At 36.7% G+C, this 21591-nt stretch overlaps 1 protein-coding gene across 1 annotated transcript in view; it reads right to left on the bottom strand.

Annotated features, from left to right (window-relative positions):
- Nucleotides 1-21591, bottom strand: part of LOC111193052 (serine-rich adhesin for platelets) — a 41145-nt gene that overhangs the window by 3997 nt on the left and 15557 nt on the right. The window contains exons 2-7 of the mRNA XM_049475066.1: nt 13087-13462; nt 11757-11936; nt 10204-10341; nt 8650-8691; nt 4633-4791; nt 1507-1665 (exon numbers count right to left, since the gene is read on the bottom strand). Of these exons, the coding sequence (XP_049331023.1) occupies nt 1507-1665; nt 4633-4791; nt 8650-8691; nt 10204-10341; nt 11757-11936; nt 13087-13462 (1054 nt within the window). The remainder of the gene's footprint in view (nt 1-1506; nt 1666-4632; nt 4792-8649; nt 8692-10203; nt 10342-11756; nt 11937-13086; nt 13463-21591) is intronic.

Here is a 21591-nt window from a genome sequence, read left to right as displayed (position 1 = left end):
GGTGATGTGTAAGAAGGTCTAACACAATTGGAGACATTCTGTCACATTTAAAATGATCAAAAGTCTTTCACCTGTTATTAATGTTGAGAAGAGGCACAAAGGAGTGAATGTTCTGATATGACATGTAATGTCAAGTTATTCTTAATCTAGTTCTGTATTAAATGGCGCTTCATCAGAGTGATATTGTACAGAGGTCTTTAACATTGTGAGATTACAGCAAATACTGCAGAGTTACAGCAATTTAGGTTAGAAATTCCAAGGACGCACAGATTGCTTGATGCCTGGAGAGTATTGTATGTGAAATTTTCACAAATGTTTTTAATGAACATTTACCTAGAGACTCTACAGTGTGCAGCAAGACTGAAATGGAGGTGATAGGCCAAATATCCAGAGAGTAGTTTCAATATAGCTATTTTCAAACAATTAGCAATTATGAATGAACAAAGCACTTTTTAAACATAGTTGTATTGAGAAATTTGTCAGAGCCACTGTACTAAATATGGCAAAAACAATTAGATGTCAAAATAGTACAGCATGATTGACATATACTCGTTTTTTTGGAACAGCGCCCCCCAGTGGGCGGATTGTTTCAGCACTTTGCAGGTCACTACAGTGTCTCCACCTGAACATAACTGCCAAATATCATCCAGATTGGGCAACATTCAGCCTGCCAAAATGTCTGCTGAATGCTGATTGGCTGATGGTGTTCAGCCATGTTGATTGATTAAGTTGCCCTTTGAACATCCTTTAGAGGCTGTATGATAGATTCTGCATGCAAAGTTTCAACTTGCTAGGTTGCACGGTTGCTGAGAAACAGTGCTCCAAATTTACCTCTTGAAGTGAATGGGGCATATATCCGGAAGGACTAATTTGCATATGGCGGCCATATTGTTTACATATTTCAACTTTTTCTTAATGAATATTGAAGCGCATGCTCTCACGAGTGTTTTGATACCAAACATGCCAGGATTGGTCAAAATTCCTAGGACTAGTTTGCAAAAGTAGGTTTTGCATATTATGCAAATTAGCAAAAAATCTATATAGACGGAAGTGCATGGTCCAAATTGGAAAGTTGTTGGTATTGACCCAAGGAATCCATCAAAAAAAGAATTTTGAATGTAGGTCTTATGGTTTTTGAGTTATTGAGAAAATTGTGAAAAATGAATTTCCTTGTTTATAGCGCCACCACTTGACCAATCGGTGCCATTTTTATTGTCCACCGAGATGCACTGATCCTACATCTACCTACCAAGTTTCATTTCTCTATGACTTACGGTTTAGGCTGCACAACTGTTTTTTCAGGAGAAAAAGAATAATAATAATAAGAAGAAGAAAAATCTTAGCAAAAACAATAGGGTTCTACGCACCTTCGGTGCTTGAACCCTAATAATGAGGAAAGTATTAATAACACATAAATAACATGGCAGACCAACATTGAGATGATGTTATGATCTCAGTAACAGTTGCAAAAGTACAACTTGTGGATGGTGTCTGGTGTTGTCATACCTGCAATACTTTCAGAGGTATCAGTTGTGGATGATGGTTCAGATGTTTTAATCTCACTGGTAGATGCAGAAGCATCATTTGTAGACAATGGTTTTAATGTTGTCTTATCTTTGGTAGGTACAGAAGTATGGCTTGTGGAGAATGCTTCTGAAGTATCTGCTGAAAGTGAACAAGTGTTATAAGCAATTTAGTATGTCCATGTAATTCATGTAACTATGTTTCACTGTAAAAATTCTGAAATCTCATTTTAAACAGGTTCACAAATCATGTGCTGATAAATATATAAATGTGGAGGTTCTTCTTTGCCTTCTGCATTACTGGAAATAATTTCACATACTATGAAAAGAGGATGGTTTGATTGCTCTGTTGAGCTTAAAAGTACGTAATTGTAGGTAGAAAAGCAGGAAGTAGGAAATGTATTAATCTGCAACAGAAACCCTGATCTGTACCCTGTATCTGTAAATTCACTTCCAATTATGGTACACTAGTTTAACACTATGTAGCGCAGTATATAGCGTGCAGTGGTCTAATAAAGGTGATAGTCCCAGTTTTATCTTACAAATAAACTGACAGTATGTTTGCCACGAGGTCTGACCTATAACTTCCCTGATGTTCTTATACTCTAACTAATGTTACCATGACACCATGACTTCTGGCAATGTAACATAAGTTAAAAAAGAATGATTTAAGATATAAATATATAATTAAGGACATTATTAATAACAAATTAATAACATGGCAGACCAACCTTGAGCTGATGTTATGGTCTCAGTAATAGCTGCGAAACTTTTATTTGTGAATGGTGTGTCTGAGGTTGTCATATATGTAGTACCTTCAGAGATATTACTTGTGGGTGATGTTGCCGACATCATATATGCAGTAACCTCAGAGGTATTATCTCTGGGTGATGTTGCTGATGTCATATATTTAGTAACCTCAGAGGTATTATTTGTGGATGATGTTGCCGACATAATATATGCAGTAACCTCAGAGGTATTATTTGTAGGTGATGTTGCTGATGTCATATATGCAGTAACCTCAGAGGTATTATTTTTGGGTGATGTTGCTGATGTCATATATTTAGTAACCTCAGAGGTATTATCTGTGGGTGATGTTGCTGATGTCATATATGCAGTAACCTCAGAGGTATTATTTGTGGGTGATGTTGCCGACATCATATATGCAGTAACCTCAGAAGTATTATCTCTGGGTGATGTTGCTGATGTCATATATGCAGTAACCTCAGAGGTATTAACTGTGGGTAATGTTGCCGACATCCTATCTGTAGTAACCTCAGAGGTATTATTTGTGGATGATGTTGCCGACATAATATATGCAGTATCCTCAGAGGTATTATTTGTAGGTGATGTTGCTGATGTCATATATGCAGTAACCTCAGAGGTATTATTTGTGGGAGATGTTGCCGACATCATATCTGCAGTAACCTCAGAAGTATTATCTCTGGGTGATGTTGCTGATGTCATATAGACAGTAACCTCAGAAGTATTATCTCTGGGTGATGTTGCTAATGTCATATCTGCAGTAACCTCAGAAGTATTATCTCTGGGTGATGTTGCTGATGTCATATATGCAGTAACCTCAGAGGTATTATTTGTGGGTGATGTTACTGATGTCATATACGCAGTAACCTCAGAGGTATTATTTGTAGGTGATGTTGCCGACATCATATATGCAGTAACCTCAGAGGTATTATCTCTGGGTGATGTTGCTGATGTCATATATGCAGTAACCTCAGAGGTATTATTTGTGGGTGATCTTGCTGACATCATATATGCAGTAACCTCAGAGGTATTATTTGTGGGTGATCTTGCTGACATCATATATGCAGTAACCTTAGAGATATTATTTGTGGGTGATGTTGCTGACATCATATATGCAGTAACATCAGAGATATTATTTGTGGGTGATGTTGCTGATGTCATATCTGTAATAACCTCAGAGGTATTATATGTGGGTGATGTTGCTGATGTCATATCTGTAATAACCTCAGAGGTATTATTTGTGGGTGATGTTTCTGATGTCATATCTGTAATAACCTCAGAGGTATTATATGTGGGTGATGTTGCTGATGTCATATCTGTAATAACCTCAGAGGTATTATATGTGGGTGATGTTGCTGATGTCATATCTGTAATAACCTCAGAGGTATTATATGTGGGTGATGTTGCTGATGTCATATCTGTAATAACCTCAGAGGTAATATTTGTGGGTGATGTTGCTGATGTCATATCTGTAATAACCTCAGAGTTATTATTTGTGGGTGATGTTGTTGATGTCATATCTGCAGTACCTTCAGAGGTATTATTTGTGGGTGATGTTGCTGATGTAATATCTGCAGTACCTTCAGAGGTATTATTTGTGGGTGATGTTGCTGATGTCATATCTGTAGTAACCTCAGAGGTATTACTTGTGGGTGATGTTGCTGATGTCATATCTGTAATAACCTCTGAGTTATTATTTGTGGGTGATGTTGCTGATGTCATATCTGTAATAACCTCTGAGTTATTATTTGTGGGTGATGTTGCTGATGTCATATCTGTAATAACCTCAGAGGTATTACTTGTGGGTGATGTTGCTGATGTCATATCTGTAGTAACCTCAGAGGTATTACTTGTGGGTGATGTTGCTGATGTCATATCTGTAGTAACCTCAGAGGTATTACTTGTGGGTGATGTTGCTGATGTCATATCTGTAATAACCTCAGAGTTATTATTTGTGGGTGATGGTTCTGATTTTGTAATCTCACTGGTAGATGCAGATGGTTTTGGTGTTGCTATTTCTTTAGCAGATACAGAAGTATTGTTTATGGATGATGCTTCTGAAGTATCTGCTGAACCTAAACAAATGTCATAAGCAACTCACTATTTCCATATAACTGTTGTAACTACGTAACAACAAGATAATAAGTTGACAAAGCGCTACAAAACCATTTGGTTTGCATCGTTTCACTGTGAAAATTCTTAAATATAATTTTAAAGAGGTTGACAAGTCATGTTGGTGATCATGTGTTCATAAATGTATAAATCTGGAGGTTCTATGCCATCTGCTTCATGAGGTTGTCATTGAAAGGAAAAGAGCAAGATGGTGTGTCTGGTGTTGTCATACCTGCAGTACTTTCAGAGGTATCAGTTGTGGATGATGGTTCAGATGTTTTAATCTCACTGGTAGATGCAGAAGCATCATTTGTAGACAATGGTTTTAATGTTGTCTTATCTTTGGTAGGTACAGAAGTATGGCTTGTGGAGGATGCTTCTGAAGTATCTGCTGAAAGTGAACAAGTGTTATAAGCAATTTAGTATGTCCAAATTATGTTTAAACTATGTTTCACTGTAAAAATTCTGAAATCTCATTTTAAACAGGTTCACAAATAATGTGCTGATAAATATATAAATGTGGATGTTCTTCTTTGCCATCTGCATTACTGGAAATACTTTCACATACTATAAAAGAGGATGGTTTGATTGCTCTGTTGAGCTTAAAAGTACGTAATTGTAGGTAGAAAAGCAGGAAGTAGGAAATGTATTAATCTGCATCAGAAACCCTGATCTGTACCCTATCTGTAAATTCACTTCCAATTATGGTACACTAGTTTAACACTATGTAGCGCAGTATATAGCGTGCAGTGGTCTAATAAAGGTGATAGTCCCAGTTTTATCTTACAAATAAACTGACAGTATGTTTGCCACGAGGTCTGACCTATAACTTCCCTGATGTTCTTATTCTCTAACTAATGTTACCATGACACCATGACTTCTGGCAATGTAACATAAGTTAAAAAAGAATGATTAAAGATATAAATATATAATTAAGGACATTATTAATAACAAATTAATAACATGGCAGACCAACCTTGAGCTGATGTTATGGTCTCAGTAATAGCTGCGAAACTTTTATTTGTGAATGGTGTGTCTGAGGTTGTCATATATGTAGTACCTTCAGAGATATTACTTGTGGGTGATGTTGCCGACATCATATATGCAGTAACCTCAGAGGTATTATCTCTGGGTGATGTTGCTGATGTCATATATGCAGTAACCTCAGAGGTATTATTTGTGGGTGATGTTGCCGACATCATATATGCAGTAACCTCAGAAGTATTATATCTGGGTGATGTTGCTGATGTAATATATGCAGTAACCTCAGAGGTATTATTTGTGGGTGATGTTGCTGATGTCATATATGCAGCAACCTCAGAGATATTATCTCTGGGTGATGTTGCCGACATAATATATGCAGTAACCTCAGAGGTATTATTTGTAGGTGATGTTGCTGATATCATATATGCAGTAACCTCAGAAGTATTATCTCTGGTTGATGTTGCTGATGTCATATATGCAGTAACCTCAGAAGTATTATCTCTGGGTGATGTTGCTGATGTCATATATGCAGTAACCTCAGAAGTATTATCTCTGGGTGATGTTGCTGATGTCATATATGCAGTAACCTCAGAAGTATTATCTCTGGGTGATGTTGCTGATGTCATATAGACAGTAACCTCGGAGGTATTATCTCTGGGTGATGTTGCTGATGTCATATCTGCAGTAACCTCAGAAGTATTATCTCTGGGTGATGTTGCTGATGTCATATATGCAGTAACCTCAGAGGTATTATTTGTGGGTGATGTTGCCGACATCATATATGCAGTAACCTCAGAGATATTATTTGTGGGTGATGTTGCTGACATCATATATGCAGTAACATCAGAGATATTATATGTGGGTGATGTTGCTGAGGTCATATATGCAGTAACATCAGAGATATTATATGTGGGTGATGTTGCTGATGTCATATATGCAGTAACCTCAGAGGTATTATTTGTGGGTGATGTTGCCGACATCATATATGCAGTAACCTCAGAGATATTATTTGTGGGTGATGTTGCTGACATCATATATGCAGTAACATCAGAGTTATTATTTGTGGGTGATGTTGCTGATGTCATATATGTAGTAACCTCAGAGGTATTATATGTGGGTGATGTTGCTGATGTCATATCTGTAATAACCCCAGAGGTATTATTTGTAGATAATTTTCCTGACGTCATATCTGTAATAACCTCAGAGGTAATATTTGTGGGTGATGTTGCTGATGTCATATCTGTAATAACCTCAGAGGTATTACTTGTGGGTGATGTTGCTGATGTCATATCTGTAATAACCCCAGAGGTATTATTTGTAGATAATTTTCCTGACGTCATATCTGTAATAACCTCAGAGGTAATATTTGTGGGTGATGTTGCTGATGTCATATCTGTAGTAACCTCAGAGGTATTACTTGTGGGTGATGTTGCTGATGTCATATCTGTAGTAACCTCAGAGGTATTACTTGTGGGTGATGTTGCTGATGTCATATCTGTAATAACCTCAGAGGTATTACTTGTGGGTGATGTTGCTGATGTCATATCTGTAGTAACCTCAGAGGTATTACTTGTGGGTGATGTTGCTGATGTCATATCTGTAGTAACCTCAGAGGTATTACTTGTGGGTGATGTTGCTGATGTCATATCTGTAGTAACCTCAGAGGTATTATTTGTGGGTGATGGTTCTGATTTTGTAATCTCACTGGTAGATGCAGATGGTTTTGGTGTTGCTATTTCTTTAGCAGATACAGAAGTATTGTTTATGGATGATGCTTCTGAAGTATCTGCTGAACCTAAACAAATGTCATAAGCAACTCAGTATTTCCATATAACTGTTGTAACTACGTAACAACAAGATAATAAGTTGACAAAGCGCTACAAAACCATTTGGTTTGCATCGTTTCACTGTGAAAATTCTTAAATATCATTTTAAAGAGGTCATGTTGGTGATCATGTGTTCATAAATGTATAAATCTGGAGGTTCTATGCCATCTGCTTCATGAGGTTGTCATTGAAAGGAAAAGAGCAAGAATTAGGAACTGTTTTAATCTGCATCCAAAACCATATTTTATTACCTGTGAATTCATTTCTAATATTGGCATACTAGTTTAACACTATGTAGTGTGCAGTGGTCTTATGAATGTGATAGCCTCGGTTTTGCCATGAGGTCTGACTTCTAACTTCTCTCATGTTCTTATACTCTAGCTAATGTTACTATGAATCTTAGTTTTAAATTTAAATTGAATATAACCAATTGTTGCAAAGTGAACATCCAAAATGTATCAAGAGGTCTGTTTGATTGACAGAAAAAGAATGGCAACTCAACCTACATTTGTAGTGCACACACAGGGATTTGTTTTCTCTATTTAACCCATTCATGCAGTGAACACATACAAACACACACTAGTGAACAATGAGCACATGCGCCCAGAGTGGTGGGCAGCCGTAACTCTGACACCTGGGGAGCATTTGGGGGTTAAAGGCCTTAAATACAGGGTACTTCAGTTGTGTCCTGTCAGTTCAGGGGCTTAAATCATCAACCTTTTGAACATGGCTTCCAGCATTATAACAAAAATGAATACAACTCAATAGTAATTAATTATTAAAGCTATGAATACACAATTGAAAACATTATTTATAACAAATGAATAACATGGCAGACCAACCTTGAGCTGATGTTATGATCTCAGTAACAGTTGCAAGAGTATAACTTGTGGATGGTGTGTCTGATGTTGTCATATCTGTAGTACCTTCAGAGGTATTATTTGTGGGTGATGTTCCTGATGTTATATCTGTGGTAACCTCAGAGGTATTATTTGTGGGTGATGTTGCTGATGTCATATGTGCAGTAACCTCTAACATATTATTTGTGGGTGATGGTTCAGGTGTTGTAATCTCACTGGTAGATGAAAATGTATCATTTGTGGGTGATGTTGCTGATTTCATATCTGTAGTAACCTCAGAGGTATCATTTGTGGGAGATGTTCCTGGTGTCATATCTGTAGTAACCTCAGAGGTATTATTTGTGGGTGATGTTGCTGATGTCATATCTGTAGTACCTTCAGAGGTATTATTTGTGGGTGATGTTGCTGATGTCATATCTGTAGTAACCTCAGAGGTATTATTTGTGGGAGATGTTCCTGGTGTCATATCTGTAGTAACCTCAGAGGTATTATTTGTGGGTGATGTTGCTGATGTCATATCTGTAGTAACCTCAGAGGTATTATTTGTGGGTGATGTTGCTGATGTCATATCTGTAGTACCTTCAGAGGTATTATTTGTGGGTGATGTTGCTGATGTCATATCTGTAGTACCTTCAGAGGTATTATTTGTGGGTGATGTTGCTGATGTCATATCTGTAATAACCTCTGAGTTATTATTTGTGGGTGATGTTGCTGATGTCATATCTGTAGTACCTTCAGAGTTATTATTTGTGGGTGATGTTGCTGATGTCATATCTGTAGTAACCTCAGAGTTATTTGTGGGTGATGTTGTTGATGTCATATCTGCAGTCCCTTCAGAGTTATTATTTGTGGGTGATGTTGATGTCATATCTGCAGTACCTTCAGAGTTATTATTTGTGGGTGATGTTGATGTCATATCTGCAGTACCTTCAGAGTTATTATTTGTGGGTGATGTTGCTGATGTCATATCTTTAGTAACCTCAGAGGTATTATTTGTGGGTGATGTTTCTGATGTCATACCTTTAGTAACCTCAGAGGTATTATTTGTGGGTGATGTTGCTGATGTCATATCTGTAATAACCTCTGAGTTATTATTTGTGGGTGATGTTGCTGATGTCATATCTGTAATAACCTCTGAGTTATTATTTGTGGGTGATGTTGCTGATGTCATATCTGTAATAACCTCTGAGTTATTATTTGTGGGTGATGTTGCTGATGTCATATCTGTAGTAACCTCAGAGGTATTATTTGTGGGTGATGTTGTTGATGTCATATCTGCAGTACCTTCAGAGTTATTATTTGTGGGTGATGTTGCTGATGTCATATCTGTAGTAACCTCAGAGTTATTTGTGGGTGATGTTGTTGATGTCATATCTGCAGTCCCTTCAGAGTTATTATTTGTGGGTGATGTTGATGTCATATCTGCAGTACCTTCAGAGTTATTATTTGTGGGTGATGTTGATGTCATATCTGCAGTACCTTCAGAGTTATTATTTGTGGGTGATGTTGCTGATGTCATATCTTTAGTAACCTCACAGGTATTATTTGTGGGTGATGTTTCTGATGTCATACCTTTAGTAACCTCAGAGGTATTATTTGTGGGTGATGTTGCTGATGTCATATCTGTAATAACCTCTGAGTTATTATTTGTGGGTGATGTTGCTGATGTCATATCTGTAATAACCTCTGAGTTATTATTTGTGGGTGATGTTGCTGATGTCATATCTGTAATAACCTCTGAGTTATTATTTGTGGGTGATGTTGCTGATGTCATATCTGTAGTAACCTCAGAGGTATTACTTGTGGGTGATGTTGCTGATGTCATATCTGTAGTAACCTCAGAGGTATTATTTGTGGGTGATGTTGCTGATGTCATATCTGTAGTAACCTCAGAGGTAATATTTGTGGGTGATGTTGCTGATGTCATATCTGTAATAACCTCAGAGTTATTATTTGTGGGTGATGTTGTTGATGTCATATCTGTAATAACCTCTGAGTTATTATTTGTGGGTGATGTTGTTGATGTCATATCTGTAATAACCTCAGAGTTATTATTTGTGGGTGATGTTGTTGATGTCATATCTGCAGTACCTCCAGAGGTATCATTTGTGGGTGATGTTTCTGATGTCATACCTGTAGTAACCTCAGAGTTATTATTTGTGGGTGATGTTGCTGATGGTTCTGATGTTGGAATCTCAGTGGTAGATGCAGAAGCATCATTTGTAGATGATGGTTTTGGTGTTGCCATATCTTTAGTAGTATCTGCTGAACCTGAAAAAATGCAACACAGTATGCAACTTAGTATGTCTATGTAACGTTTGTAACTACTTAACAACAAGGTAATAAGTTGACAATGCACTGCAAAGCCTTTAGGTCTACACTTTAAAATTCTAAAATCTTATTTTAAACAGATACACAAATCATGTTGGAGATCATGTGTTGATAATTATATAAATCTAGAGGTTCTTTGCCATCTGCATTACTGGAAATACTTCCACATACTAGAAAAAGAAGCTGGTTTGATTGCTCTGTGTCACAGTAGATGGAGCCGTTGAGCTTTATAAAGATGTAATTGAGGGGAGAAGGGCAGGAAGTAGGAAATGTTTTAATCTGCATCCAAAACCACATTTTATTATTACCTGTGAATTCACTTCTAATGATGACATGCTAGTTTTAACACTGTGTAGGGGTCTTCTATTTTTAATTAATTTCTAATTTTATCTCCCCAATTTGGAAGGCCAATTACCCAACCCATTTACTGGGGCTCACCCAATCCCTACTACTACTACTGCTACTACTACTACTACTACTACTGCCCCCAACACTCGGAGGGTGAACACTAGCACACAGACTCTTTTCCATATGCTGCTGATATGGCATTACCAGGTAGCCTGCGCACTCAGACGAAAGCGCAGCAACCCAGCTCTGACACCTTAGCTAAAAGACAACTTTGTGGCCGACATCATCTTGAGCCTCAGAGGTATTATTTGTGGGTGATGTTGCTGATGTCATATCTGTAATAACCTCAGAGTTATTATTTGTGGGTGATGTTGCTGATGTCATATCTGTAGTAACCTCAGAGGTAATATTTGTGGATGATGTTGCTGATGTCATATCTGTAATAACCTCAGAGTTATTATTTGTGGGTGATGTTGCTGATGTCATATCTGTAATAACCTCAGAGTTATTATTTGTGGGTGATGTTGCTGATGTCATATCTGTAATAACCTCAGAGTTATTATTTGTGGGTGATGTTGTTGATGTCATATCTGTAGTAACCTCAGAGTTATTATTTGTGGGTGATGTTGTTGATGTCATATCTGTAATAACCTCAGAGTTATTATTTGTGGGTGATGTTGTTGATGTCATATCTGTAGTAACCTCAGAGTTATTATTTGTGGGTGATGTTGTTGATGTCATATCTGTAGTAACCTCAGAGTTATTATTTGTGGGTGATGTTGTTGATGTCATATCTGTAATAACCTCAGAGTTATTATTTGTGGGTGATGTTGCTGATGTCATATCTGTAATAACCTCAGAGTTATTATTTGTGGGTGATGTTGTTGATGTCATATCTGTAGTAACCTCAGAGTTATTATTTGTGGGTGATGTTGTTGATGTCATATCTGTAATAACCTCAGAGTTATTATTTGTGGGTGATGTTGTTGATGTCATATCTGCAGTACCTTCAGAGGTATTATTTGTGGGTGATGTTGCTGATGTCATATCTGTAGTAACCTCAGAGTTATTATTTGTGGGTGATGTTGCTGATGGTTCTGATGTTGGAATCTCAGTGGTAGATGCAGAAGCATCATTTGTAGATGATGGTTTTGGTGTTGCCATATCTTTAGTAGTATCTGCTGAACCTGAAAAAATGCAACACAGTATGCAACTTAGTATGTCTATGTAACGTTTGTAACTACTTAACAACAAGGTAATAAGTTGACAATGCACTGCAAAGCCTTTAGGTCTACACTTTAAAATTCTAAAATCTTATTTTAAACAGATACACAAATCATGTTGGAGATCATGTGTTGATAATTATATAAATCTAGAGGTTCTTTGCCATCTGCATTACTGGAAATACTTCCACATAGTAGAAAAAGAAGCTGGTTTGATTGCTCTGTGTCACAGTAGATGGAGCCGTTGAGCTTTATAAAGATATAATTGAGGGGAGAAGAGCAGGAAGTAGGAAATGTTTTAATCTGCATCCAAAACCACATTTTATTATTACCTGTGAATTCACTTCTAATGATGACATGCTAGTTTTAACACTGTGTAGGGGTCTTCTATTTTTAATTAATTTCTAATTTTATCTCCCCAATTTGGAAGGCCAATTACCCAACCCATTTACTGGGGCTCACCCAATCCCTACTACTACTACTGCTACTACTACTACTACTACTACTGCCCCCAACACTCGGAGGGTGAACACTAGCACACAGACTCTTTTCCATATGCTGCTGATATGGCATTACCAGGTAGCCTGCGCACTCAGACGAAAGCGCAGCAACCCAGCTCTGACACCTTAGCTAAAAGACAACTTTGTGACTGACATCATCTTGAGAGTCATCTTGGGTGCCCCCTACTCACCCAGACAGAGCGAGACCAATTGTGCTCCCTCAGACTTATGGCAATGCCTAGTCCTTCTCTGACGTTCTTTTATTCTAACTATAAATCTTATTTTAATAAAATATTGAATTAACATGTATTCTAAGAATACACTAAATCCAAAAGAACCACTAAATCCAAATTTGAGTTAAACATTTGAGCCTCATTTAACCCATCCATGCAGTGAAAACCCAAAAACACACACTAATCAATAGTGGGCACATGTGTCTAAAGGACCTTAAGTCAAGGGTACATTAGTTGTGTCCTCTCAGTTCAGGATCTTGAACCAACAACTTCCTCGCCACGACTGTCAGCAATATAACCTAAATTATAATTAATCACTAAAGATATAAAAACATAAATAAAGAAATTATAAATAACAAATAAATAACATGTCAGACCAACCTTGAGCCGATGTTGTAGTTGCTGTAGAAGTAGAATCTGTGGATTGTGTGTTTGTTGTTGCCATATCTTTAGTATCCACAGTTGTATTATTTGTGGATGACGGATCTGATGTTGTAATCATAGCGGTAGATCCAGGCATATTATTATTTGTGGATGATGTCGTATCTTTGGAAGTCTCAGGATCATTACTTGTGGATGATGGTTCTGGTGTTACAGTTCCTTCAGTAGTTGTAGCAGCATTGTTTGTGGATGATGTTTCTGAAGTGTCTGGTCCAGCAGAAGTGCTGAGGGTTGTGGAATTTACACTTTCAGTAACTGTACTGTTTCCCCCAGGCTGTGCTGTTGCATTTTCTTCTATTGTTACAGAGTTAAAGACCTAAAAGAGAATAAACATCCCAATTAGGGAGATTAGTCAACATAATAACAAACATTTCACCCATAGCAAAAGATGTAGGTAAGACCTTGTACAGCAATTAAAGCAACCTGAAAGATCCACAAACTATCTGACTACAATTTTACGTAGCATGTACAGTACTGCAGCATTTAACAGCAACTGTGAGGCAAAGTAATTACAGTGAATAGTGTAATGTATTGTAACAATATATAATGGACAAAACAGCTAGATAAAGGTTTTGCATATTAATAAGTCAGTGTTACCTAAATTAAGTCAAAATCATGATTTATCATACTAGAAAAATGTTTTAATATTGGTCATGTTGTTATTCTTACTAGTATAGTGCTATCCATCTGTTATAAATAATCAGCAATTAATCCAGCTTGGAAAAACAGTTAGCATCACCAGTCCAGTGGTTAGCATTGTGGCTAATTTGTTATTGTGAGCCTTCAAATAAGATTCACGTGTCTTTTATCCACTTTATTTTGCTTGAAGACAAGGGGGTGGTCACGTTTGTTTGCTTTGTGTTAGAACGTCTGGTGCAGCAGCAAACCATTGATATAGATTAGACCCACAGTGATAATAAACATACAGAATAAGTAATACAATATGATCAGTAAGTTAAAGAGAGTCACAATATTTAAAAGATAAGGAGACCCAAAAAAATCAAGGTCTTGAGGAGTTATACCACAGAAGAGGAGCTGGAAAATTAGCTAGTTAGCTAGCTGAATTAGCTAGCTAAATTAGTTATCTGGTTACCTAGCTAATTAATAAATATTTAGAGCCTCTCTTTATCTCAGTACTTAAGAAACTAACTTACTAAAATGCTTCTGCTTCTGTTATAGCTACCTAGCTATGTTGTATAAAGAAGTCATTAGATCCCATGGAGCTGTATCTATAGTTGATGGTTAAATTACGCTAACACATTTAACCAAACGTCCATGCATCTGCTCTTTAATAGAGGATAAACCACCAGAACATCCTAACCCAGAGAAACTGGTTCTCAGTTCTGAAGCTCCAGTAAAGTGTGTGTTCTGTGAGGTTTACGTGCTACACACAGACCATACCCCTGCACTTGTAGATTAGCGCTAAAGCTAACATCTTCTCCTACAGACTCACAGCCTCCGACCTCCCCACTTCACCAGAGATTCAGAACCCAGCTCCCTCCACAGAAAAGTACAAGCAGACATTTGGGTGGTAGTGTTAAATTCATAGTTGTCAAGTAACGAAGTACAAATACTTTGTTACCTTACTTAAGAAGAAATTTTGGCTATACTATACATTACTGGATTAGGTTTTTTTTTTTTTTTTTGAAAATTTTAACTTCTACTACTTTTTTTCACACAATTATCCGAACTTTCTAATCCTTATATTTTAAGAAGTAGTCTTGTTACTCCATTTCAGCTTTCTTAAATTCCAAATAAGTACAAATACTACTATTCTGAAACCCTATTGGTTCATACCTGATCCATTGTACCTGCATGTCACGTCACACTTCATCTAAAACATAAGAGGTGTACATCTCTGGTAAAAAAAATAAAATAAGACACAGCTTAAAAAGGATGAGTTTCTTTGATTTTACCAAACTGAAAACCTCTGGAATATAATCAAGAGGAAGATGGATGGACAAGCCATCAAACCAAACTGAAATGCTTGATTTTTTGCACCAGGGGTGGCATAAAGTTTTCCAAAAGCAGTGTGTAAGACTGGTGGAAGAGAACATGCCAAGATGCATGAAAACTGTTTAAAACTGATTAAAAACCAGGGTTATTCTACCAAATATTGATTTCTGAACTCTTAAAGCTTGAAAGCTCTGCATGTTTTTTGTTATTTTAGCCATTTCTCATTTTCTGCAAATAAATGGTTTAAATGACAATATTTCTATTTGGAATTTGGGAGAAATGTTGTCCATAGTTTATAGAATAAAACAACAATGTTCATTTTATTCAAACATATATCTATAAATAGCAAAATCTGAGAAACCGATTTAGAAACTGAAGTGGTCTCTTAATTTTTTTCCAGAGCTGTATTTAGCCCAGTATGAAGATGAATCGTGGCAGAGACTCAAGGGAACTCGAGCGAAACTAAGAACTAAGCTTCTCTAATATATTTACATTGTACTAAAATACATTTAGTTTCAATTGTCACATATGCAACTGAAAACATTTTTTAACATTAACATTTAAACATAATATTTTGAGGTGAGGATAGTACACTGTAGGCCCCTGTGGTGTGGAATGAGCTTTTGTCCCTAATGGCATTTTTTTCTTTAATCATTAATGAAATCTTGGATGGAAAGGTGTTTCACAAACATACCAAGAGCATGATCCAATGAGCTACAATGACCACTATTTACTAAATATTAAACCCCAACTATGTTCTGTTGCTACTGCTTTCAGGATCTCATTCAAATGATGGTTACTACAAACATATCTTTATCAACACTTATCATGAGCAGAACTACATGCTGTGGAAAGCTGTTGTAATGAGTAATAATTTCATTATAGGTCTTTTAAAAAACTGCCCTTAAATGGACCCTTAGTTATTATAAGACCCACACAATGAGCACCAATGTAGGCTAGCCTTGGCACTCAAGGAGCAGGAAAAGCACCATACACAGCCCACAATTACCACTTCCCACTCAGACTATCCTCAAAGGACCTTGCATTACTGCCTACCCTTTCTGGTGTTATTACTAAGAACTGACCTCTCTCCACCTCAGTAGCCTATTCTTTGTGAAGGTCACAGAACAAACTGTCTACACTGTTCATTTAATGTAAAACAGTACTGTCATCTAGGCTACAACAGCTAGAAAACCCCACTTGTCAGTGTATTTCTGCATCCATATTTACAGGATGCAGTCTTTAGGATATCAGGCAGAAAATGCACACGCATTAAAACATAACTATGAAAAAGATGACAAAAAAGAGTAAGGTTAAAATGTGGCTATAAAGTATTCATACAAGGCTGTGGACTGTTTAACAAATAATTCACACAATTTTCTGTTATCAACTGTACACTTTTGTTCCTTCCCAACACTGTACTGTGTGACTTTTATTTATTTTATTTATTTTTTTTAGCAAACTTTAACAGTTTGTCCATTGCACACTCAAAAGCCATTTAAATTTAAAAAAGCAAAATATAAAAAGGTAGAAGGAAAAATGCTCCTTCAGGTTCAGATTGTTGAATCTTATTCTCTCTGTAGTTCATCTAAGTCTGGGCCAAATGTGGTAACATGATTAAATTGAGTAAAAAAATATCATGGGGTTTTCAGATTAAATCATGTGCCTTAACCAAAACCAAAACAATTTGGAAGGTAAGAGAAACTTTATTTCTCAGTGTTCGATGTTGTATTCATGAAGACCTAAGTACATCATTCTGCCAATATCTGGACAAAACCTTTCTGGCCAGACAGACTGGGTCTTGTAGGTGGCACTAGGTTAGCAAAATTCAGAACACATTCTACAGCTGTATATCGTTTAGGCTCTAAAAGGTTTAGATAAGTTTCATTCTAAGTAAAGGAAGATGCCGGCAAGCACCATGCATACTAGCAATTCTTGTAGACAGACAAAAGGTGGCCCTTTCCAGTTGAGAATATGAGATGCTGTACTGTATAGAGTTCCTATAGAGGTTCTCCTCTAAAGAAGAAATGCCATGGCAGTGGATTAAATATAATGCGGTGCTCTAACAATGGAATAAACTGAATCTGATGATAAAGGACGCAGTAAATTGTTGTCAGTGCACAGAATAAACTTTCATCTGTCCATTAAGACTTTTAGTATTGGCCACACCCCCTCTAGAATGTACAGGCCTCCCTATCATACAATTTGTTCCTGTTTATTTGTTCAACCCTTCCCTTCAAACAGCCTGAGTCAGTGTTTTATATATATATATATATATATATATATATAAATATATATATATAATGGTTTCAGTATGAAAACAACTGTCAAGTTTCTGTACATGGAAATACCCTAAGCTTCCTTTTTTTCTCATTTGCATTTCTAAAAGCATTTGCTTGATTTATTTATGTTTATTTATTTTACCTTTATTTTCCCTCATTATTGTAATTATCATCTTATTTTTGTCACGGCTCAAAACTCAAAAAACAGGCTCAAAGAAAAGAACATATTCTAAAGCCATTGCACAGTATTAGAGTAGAATTTAACCTCATACACACACTCACATTAGTAATTAAGCCAGTAAGCACTCAGAGAACACTTGGAGGTCAGGTTCCTTGCTCAGCCGTGGCACCCCAATTGTGAAATGTTGAGGAAGGAGAAAGGGCTATGCCTTCCTGCTCCCACACCCACTTCCTGCCAGTCCAGGGGATCAAACTGCCAAACCAAGCCTTCTTCTTTGACCTTAAGGCCATGACTGTGTTCTTAAGAATGAGTACCTACTACCACTACTACTAATAATAATAATATTACTTACTACTGCAGAGGCAACTAAAGCTATCCTGTCTGTGCTGAACTGACAGAATGGTTACTGTGGCATATGCCAACATTTTTGTAATTGATGGTTAAAGGAGGAATGTGTTAGCTGCCCATCCAAATGGCTGTTTACCACTGAATGTATCTACAATGAACACACTGGTGTTGGAACTATACCAACGAGTGAAAGGGTCCCCTTACAAGCATTTTGCTGTGGAACGTTTACCAGTGTGATATTTAAATATTTTAAATATAAGAGCTTTCTTTACATCAAGAATAGGTCATTTAATTTGGTATAAAATAATCAAGCTCATCCTAAGGACCTGAGCCTCTTTGACAATAACTAAATTGAGATGGCTAGACAACTGGGTCACAGCATCTTCTTCTCTTGTGGAGTGTTCCCATTGTGTAGCAACCAAGACTAATTGACACAATCCATGAAGACCCCACCTCACAATTTACAGACTTTAAGCAATCTGCTGCCAATGTCTTGATACCTGATACCACAAGACACCTTCAGAGATCTTGTTGAATCTATGTTGTGATGATTACAGTCATTTAGAGGCACAAGCGGGATCTAGACATTATTATGCAGGTGTATTAATGTTTGTTGTTATAGATTATCAATGTATGCTGTAATAACAGAAATTAAGACTGTTATAGTTTTACACGGTTGTACAGCAGAACAATTTTACAAGCAATCTTCTGAGCAATTAAGTAATATTTCCAGGTGAAAAAAAAAATATTTAGTTTGTTGCAAAGCCATTGTAGTAATTTCTGTTGCAATGGAACACTTTCCACGACTTTCCACAGTTTCTCTTTCGTTGCAGTACAAAACTCTGCAGCAGACAGTCCTTGTTTTCATGTGAAAATTAATTTCCATACAGATTTGCCTGTGGCCATTACATACATTTTGTTTCCTGGACCTTTAATCCAACTCTTAATATCTAATCGCATGGGTTTTTTTTGTTTTGCTAATCAATGGTTTAGTCCTGCCCCTGACACATGCCTAGTACCCGCAGAAAAAGCAACGGTTACAGTTTAACAAAATTAAACAAATACATACCTACATAGTAAATGTGATTCAAACCTCTAAACAAAATTCATTTGACCGTTTTAGCTTCATAAGCCTACATTAGTGTGGTAAAAGCCAGCCGTGACTACGGACAACAAGGGTTGTGCAAAATATTTGGCTGAACATATTAATCTGAATAAATGATAGCAAACAATTTTATTTTAAATCATATTGAAGCGTTTCTAATAACGTTGGGATTTGTTTAGTAGCAGACTACTCCTCCTCCTTCTCCTCCTCCCTGTGCACTGCACTGCACTAAACATATATTAATGACTAGAGTAGCACTGCTGAGGTAAATGTACTGTGCATTGTTAGTTTGTGTGCTGGGACATTAAAATGTTCAATATTTTTAAATTGCATTTTTTTTTACATTTTAGCTATAACACGTGTTTAAACTATAGCAAATGTTATGATATCTTGTGAAAAAAATTGCCCATTTTTCAGCAAATGTTTAATTTTGCTCAGTTTCAGACAAAAACATGTAGAGGCTCTATCAACATTTAATCTGTGAAAGAAGAGTTCAGTTTCAGAGATTTGTGCTTCTTACTGTACAACCCCTAATGTCTCGACGTAACTTTTTCTCAGACAGAGCATCTTGATCAGTTACACATCGTCCCAAGTCCACAGTGATCACAGTTTCTCACACTGGAAGAATGGACATAAGCTTAATACAGGTATTGTTGGGAAAAAAAATTAACAGAGGATCCCACTGATATGTTTGTCAGTTTAAATACCAAAGAGTCAAATAAATTAATTTAAAAAACAGCAGATGAATGCAAATCGATAATAATTCTTAGCTGGAAATAAAAAAGTTTAAAGGAGCTTCAATTTATGTTCAGCTTTCTTATTCATGCATGGCTATCACCTACAATGCTACACCAATTTTGAAATGCAGTAGGTTATATGGAGCCCTATCCAGACGGGATTAGTTTCTCAGGGGGGCGTCTGTGAAAAATATTTCACACTTCTATTCAGTGATAAAACTTTTGGATCCGGACTGCAATTGAAAAAAAAACAGGAGGACCAGTGAGTTTTTAAGCTTTCTGGGTCACGTAACATCGCGTTCAGTAGCTCCTCCATTTCCACTCAGTGTTGTGTTTACATGGATCTCCATGGAAACGCGCGACCAAAGTGTAATTGTGGTGCGTGGCAGTGGACAAATAGCTATTTTAATAAACGCAAGGTGATGAAACTCAGAGATGTGCGTCCGGACGGGACTAAAATTACGGGAGGCCACAGAGTTCAGTGGATGTCTGAGAAAAACACATACATGGTGTTCCGGACAGGAATAAAACCACAGAGGACCCCCCCATTAAAAGGCCTATTGTATTTAAAAAATAGCAGCTTTACTTTTTAGAGGGCATGTCCTTATTGTTACTTATTTTATAAAAATGTTACCAATACGTTAACAATACATTACTCATTTTTAATGTTGAGGAAAAGTTGTAAGTCACAAAGAAAAGTTACAAAAAGGTTCTACATAGAACAATGTAGAACATCTGCCAACATTACAGTTAAGAAGTTTTCGATTGTCTGGGAATCCAAAGTAACTAGTGCTATTACTCTCTCAGCCTGACTGTCCTGTTATTAAATGAAGACTTCAGGATAGTTATCTATTGCTGAACAGAAGAGCCACTTATTCATCCATCTCATCACTGTTCAAGTTCAACAGCCGAGTGGTGTGACAGCTGAGGCTACAGAAACGGTGATGAGGGAACTGGATACAATTACATAAAAATTATCACACCAGTTAACAAAGACTGAACTGTGTGTTCTCTCCACAAGGTTGTTTAATCTAAACGAGGAAGAGACTCCAACCAAGGACTCGGACACAACCTCACCACCACAGAGATCTATACGATTACTGAGAAGCTACAATTCTGGGTAAAACTTCCTGAAAGAAGCAGGTACAACTGACGTGTCCCGGTTTATTCATATTGTTTGTGGATAATCAAAAGCGACCTGGAAGATCCACACCCCATCAGGCTCTTTTCAAAGTCACTAACAAAGAACATACTGAACCAGTTAAACTGGTGTACAGAGACACTTATAGCCTCGAGATAAAAAAAATGAAGGATATCTTATATGCTCTGCCAAAATCAGTGTTAATGGGCTTCATCATATTTAGCCAGTAAAAGCCATTTAATACTTTAATGCTTGTGTAAAATACTAACTAATATATCAATATTCAGATACACCATTAAATTCCTTAAATTAAAGCAATGGCTATACAATATTAAAGGCATTTTTAGTATTTAATCAATCTGCACATAATTAGAGAATATCACATTATAATTAGCGCTGTCAACGCACACAAATTATTTAAAATCAGAAATGCATTATTCTTTTTTCGAAATAAATTCATTACACCATCAAGTTGGACCCCAACCTCCACCATAATCTGTCCTGCCCCCACCCAACATACTTCTTAAACGGTTCACTTGTGGTAAGAATGTGATCTGTTCTCAATCTGACCCAGCTATCAAATATACTTATTTTTAATTTAAGCTAAACTACTGATAAAACGCAGTTTTATCTGATATATTAGCCAGATAATATACTGCTATGAACAAAGGCTGTCTCTGCTGCTCCATGTTGTT

This window comes from Astyanax mexicanus, chromosome 2 (assembly GCF_023375975.1).
Source record: "Astyanax mexicanus isolate ESR-SI-001 chromosome 2, AstMex3_surface, whole genome shotgun sequence".
Lineage (NCBI taxonomy): Eukaryota > Metazoa > Chordata > Actinopteri > Characiformes > Acestrorhamphidae > Astyanax > Astyanax mexicanus.
This window is presented reverse-complemented; position numbering and strand designations above follow the sequence as displayed.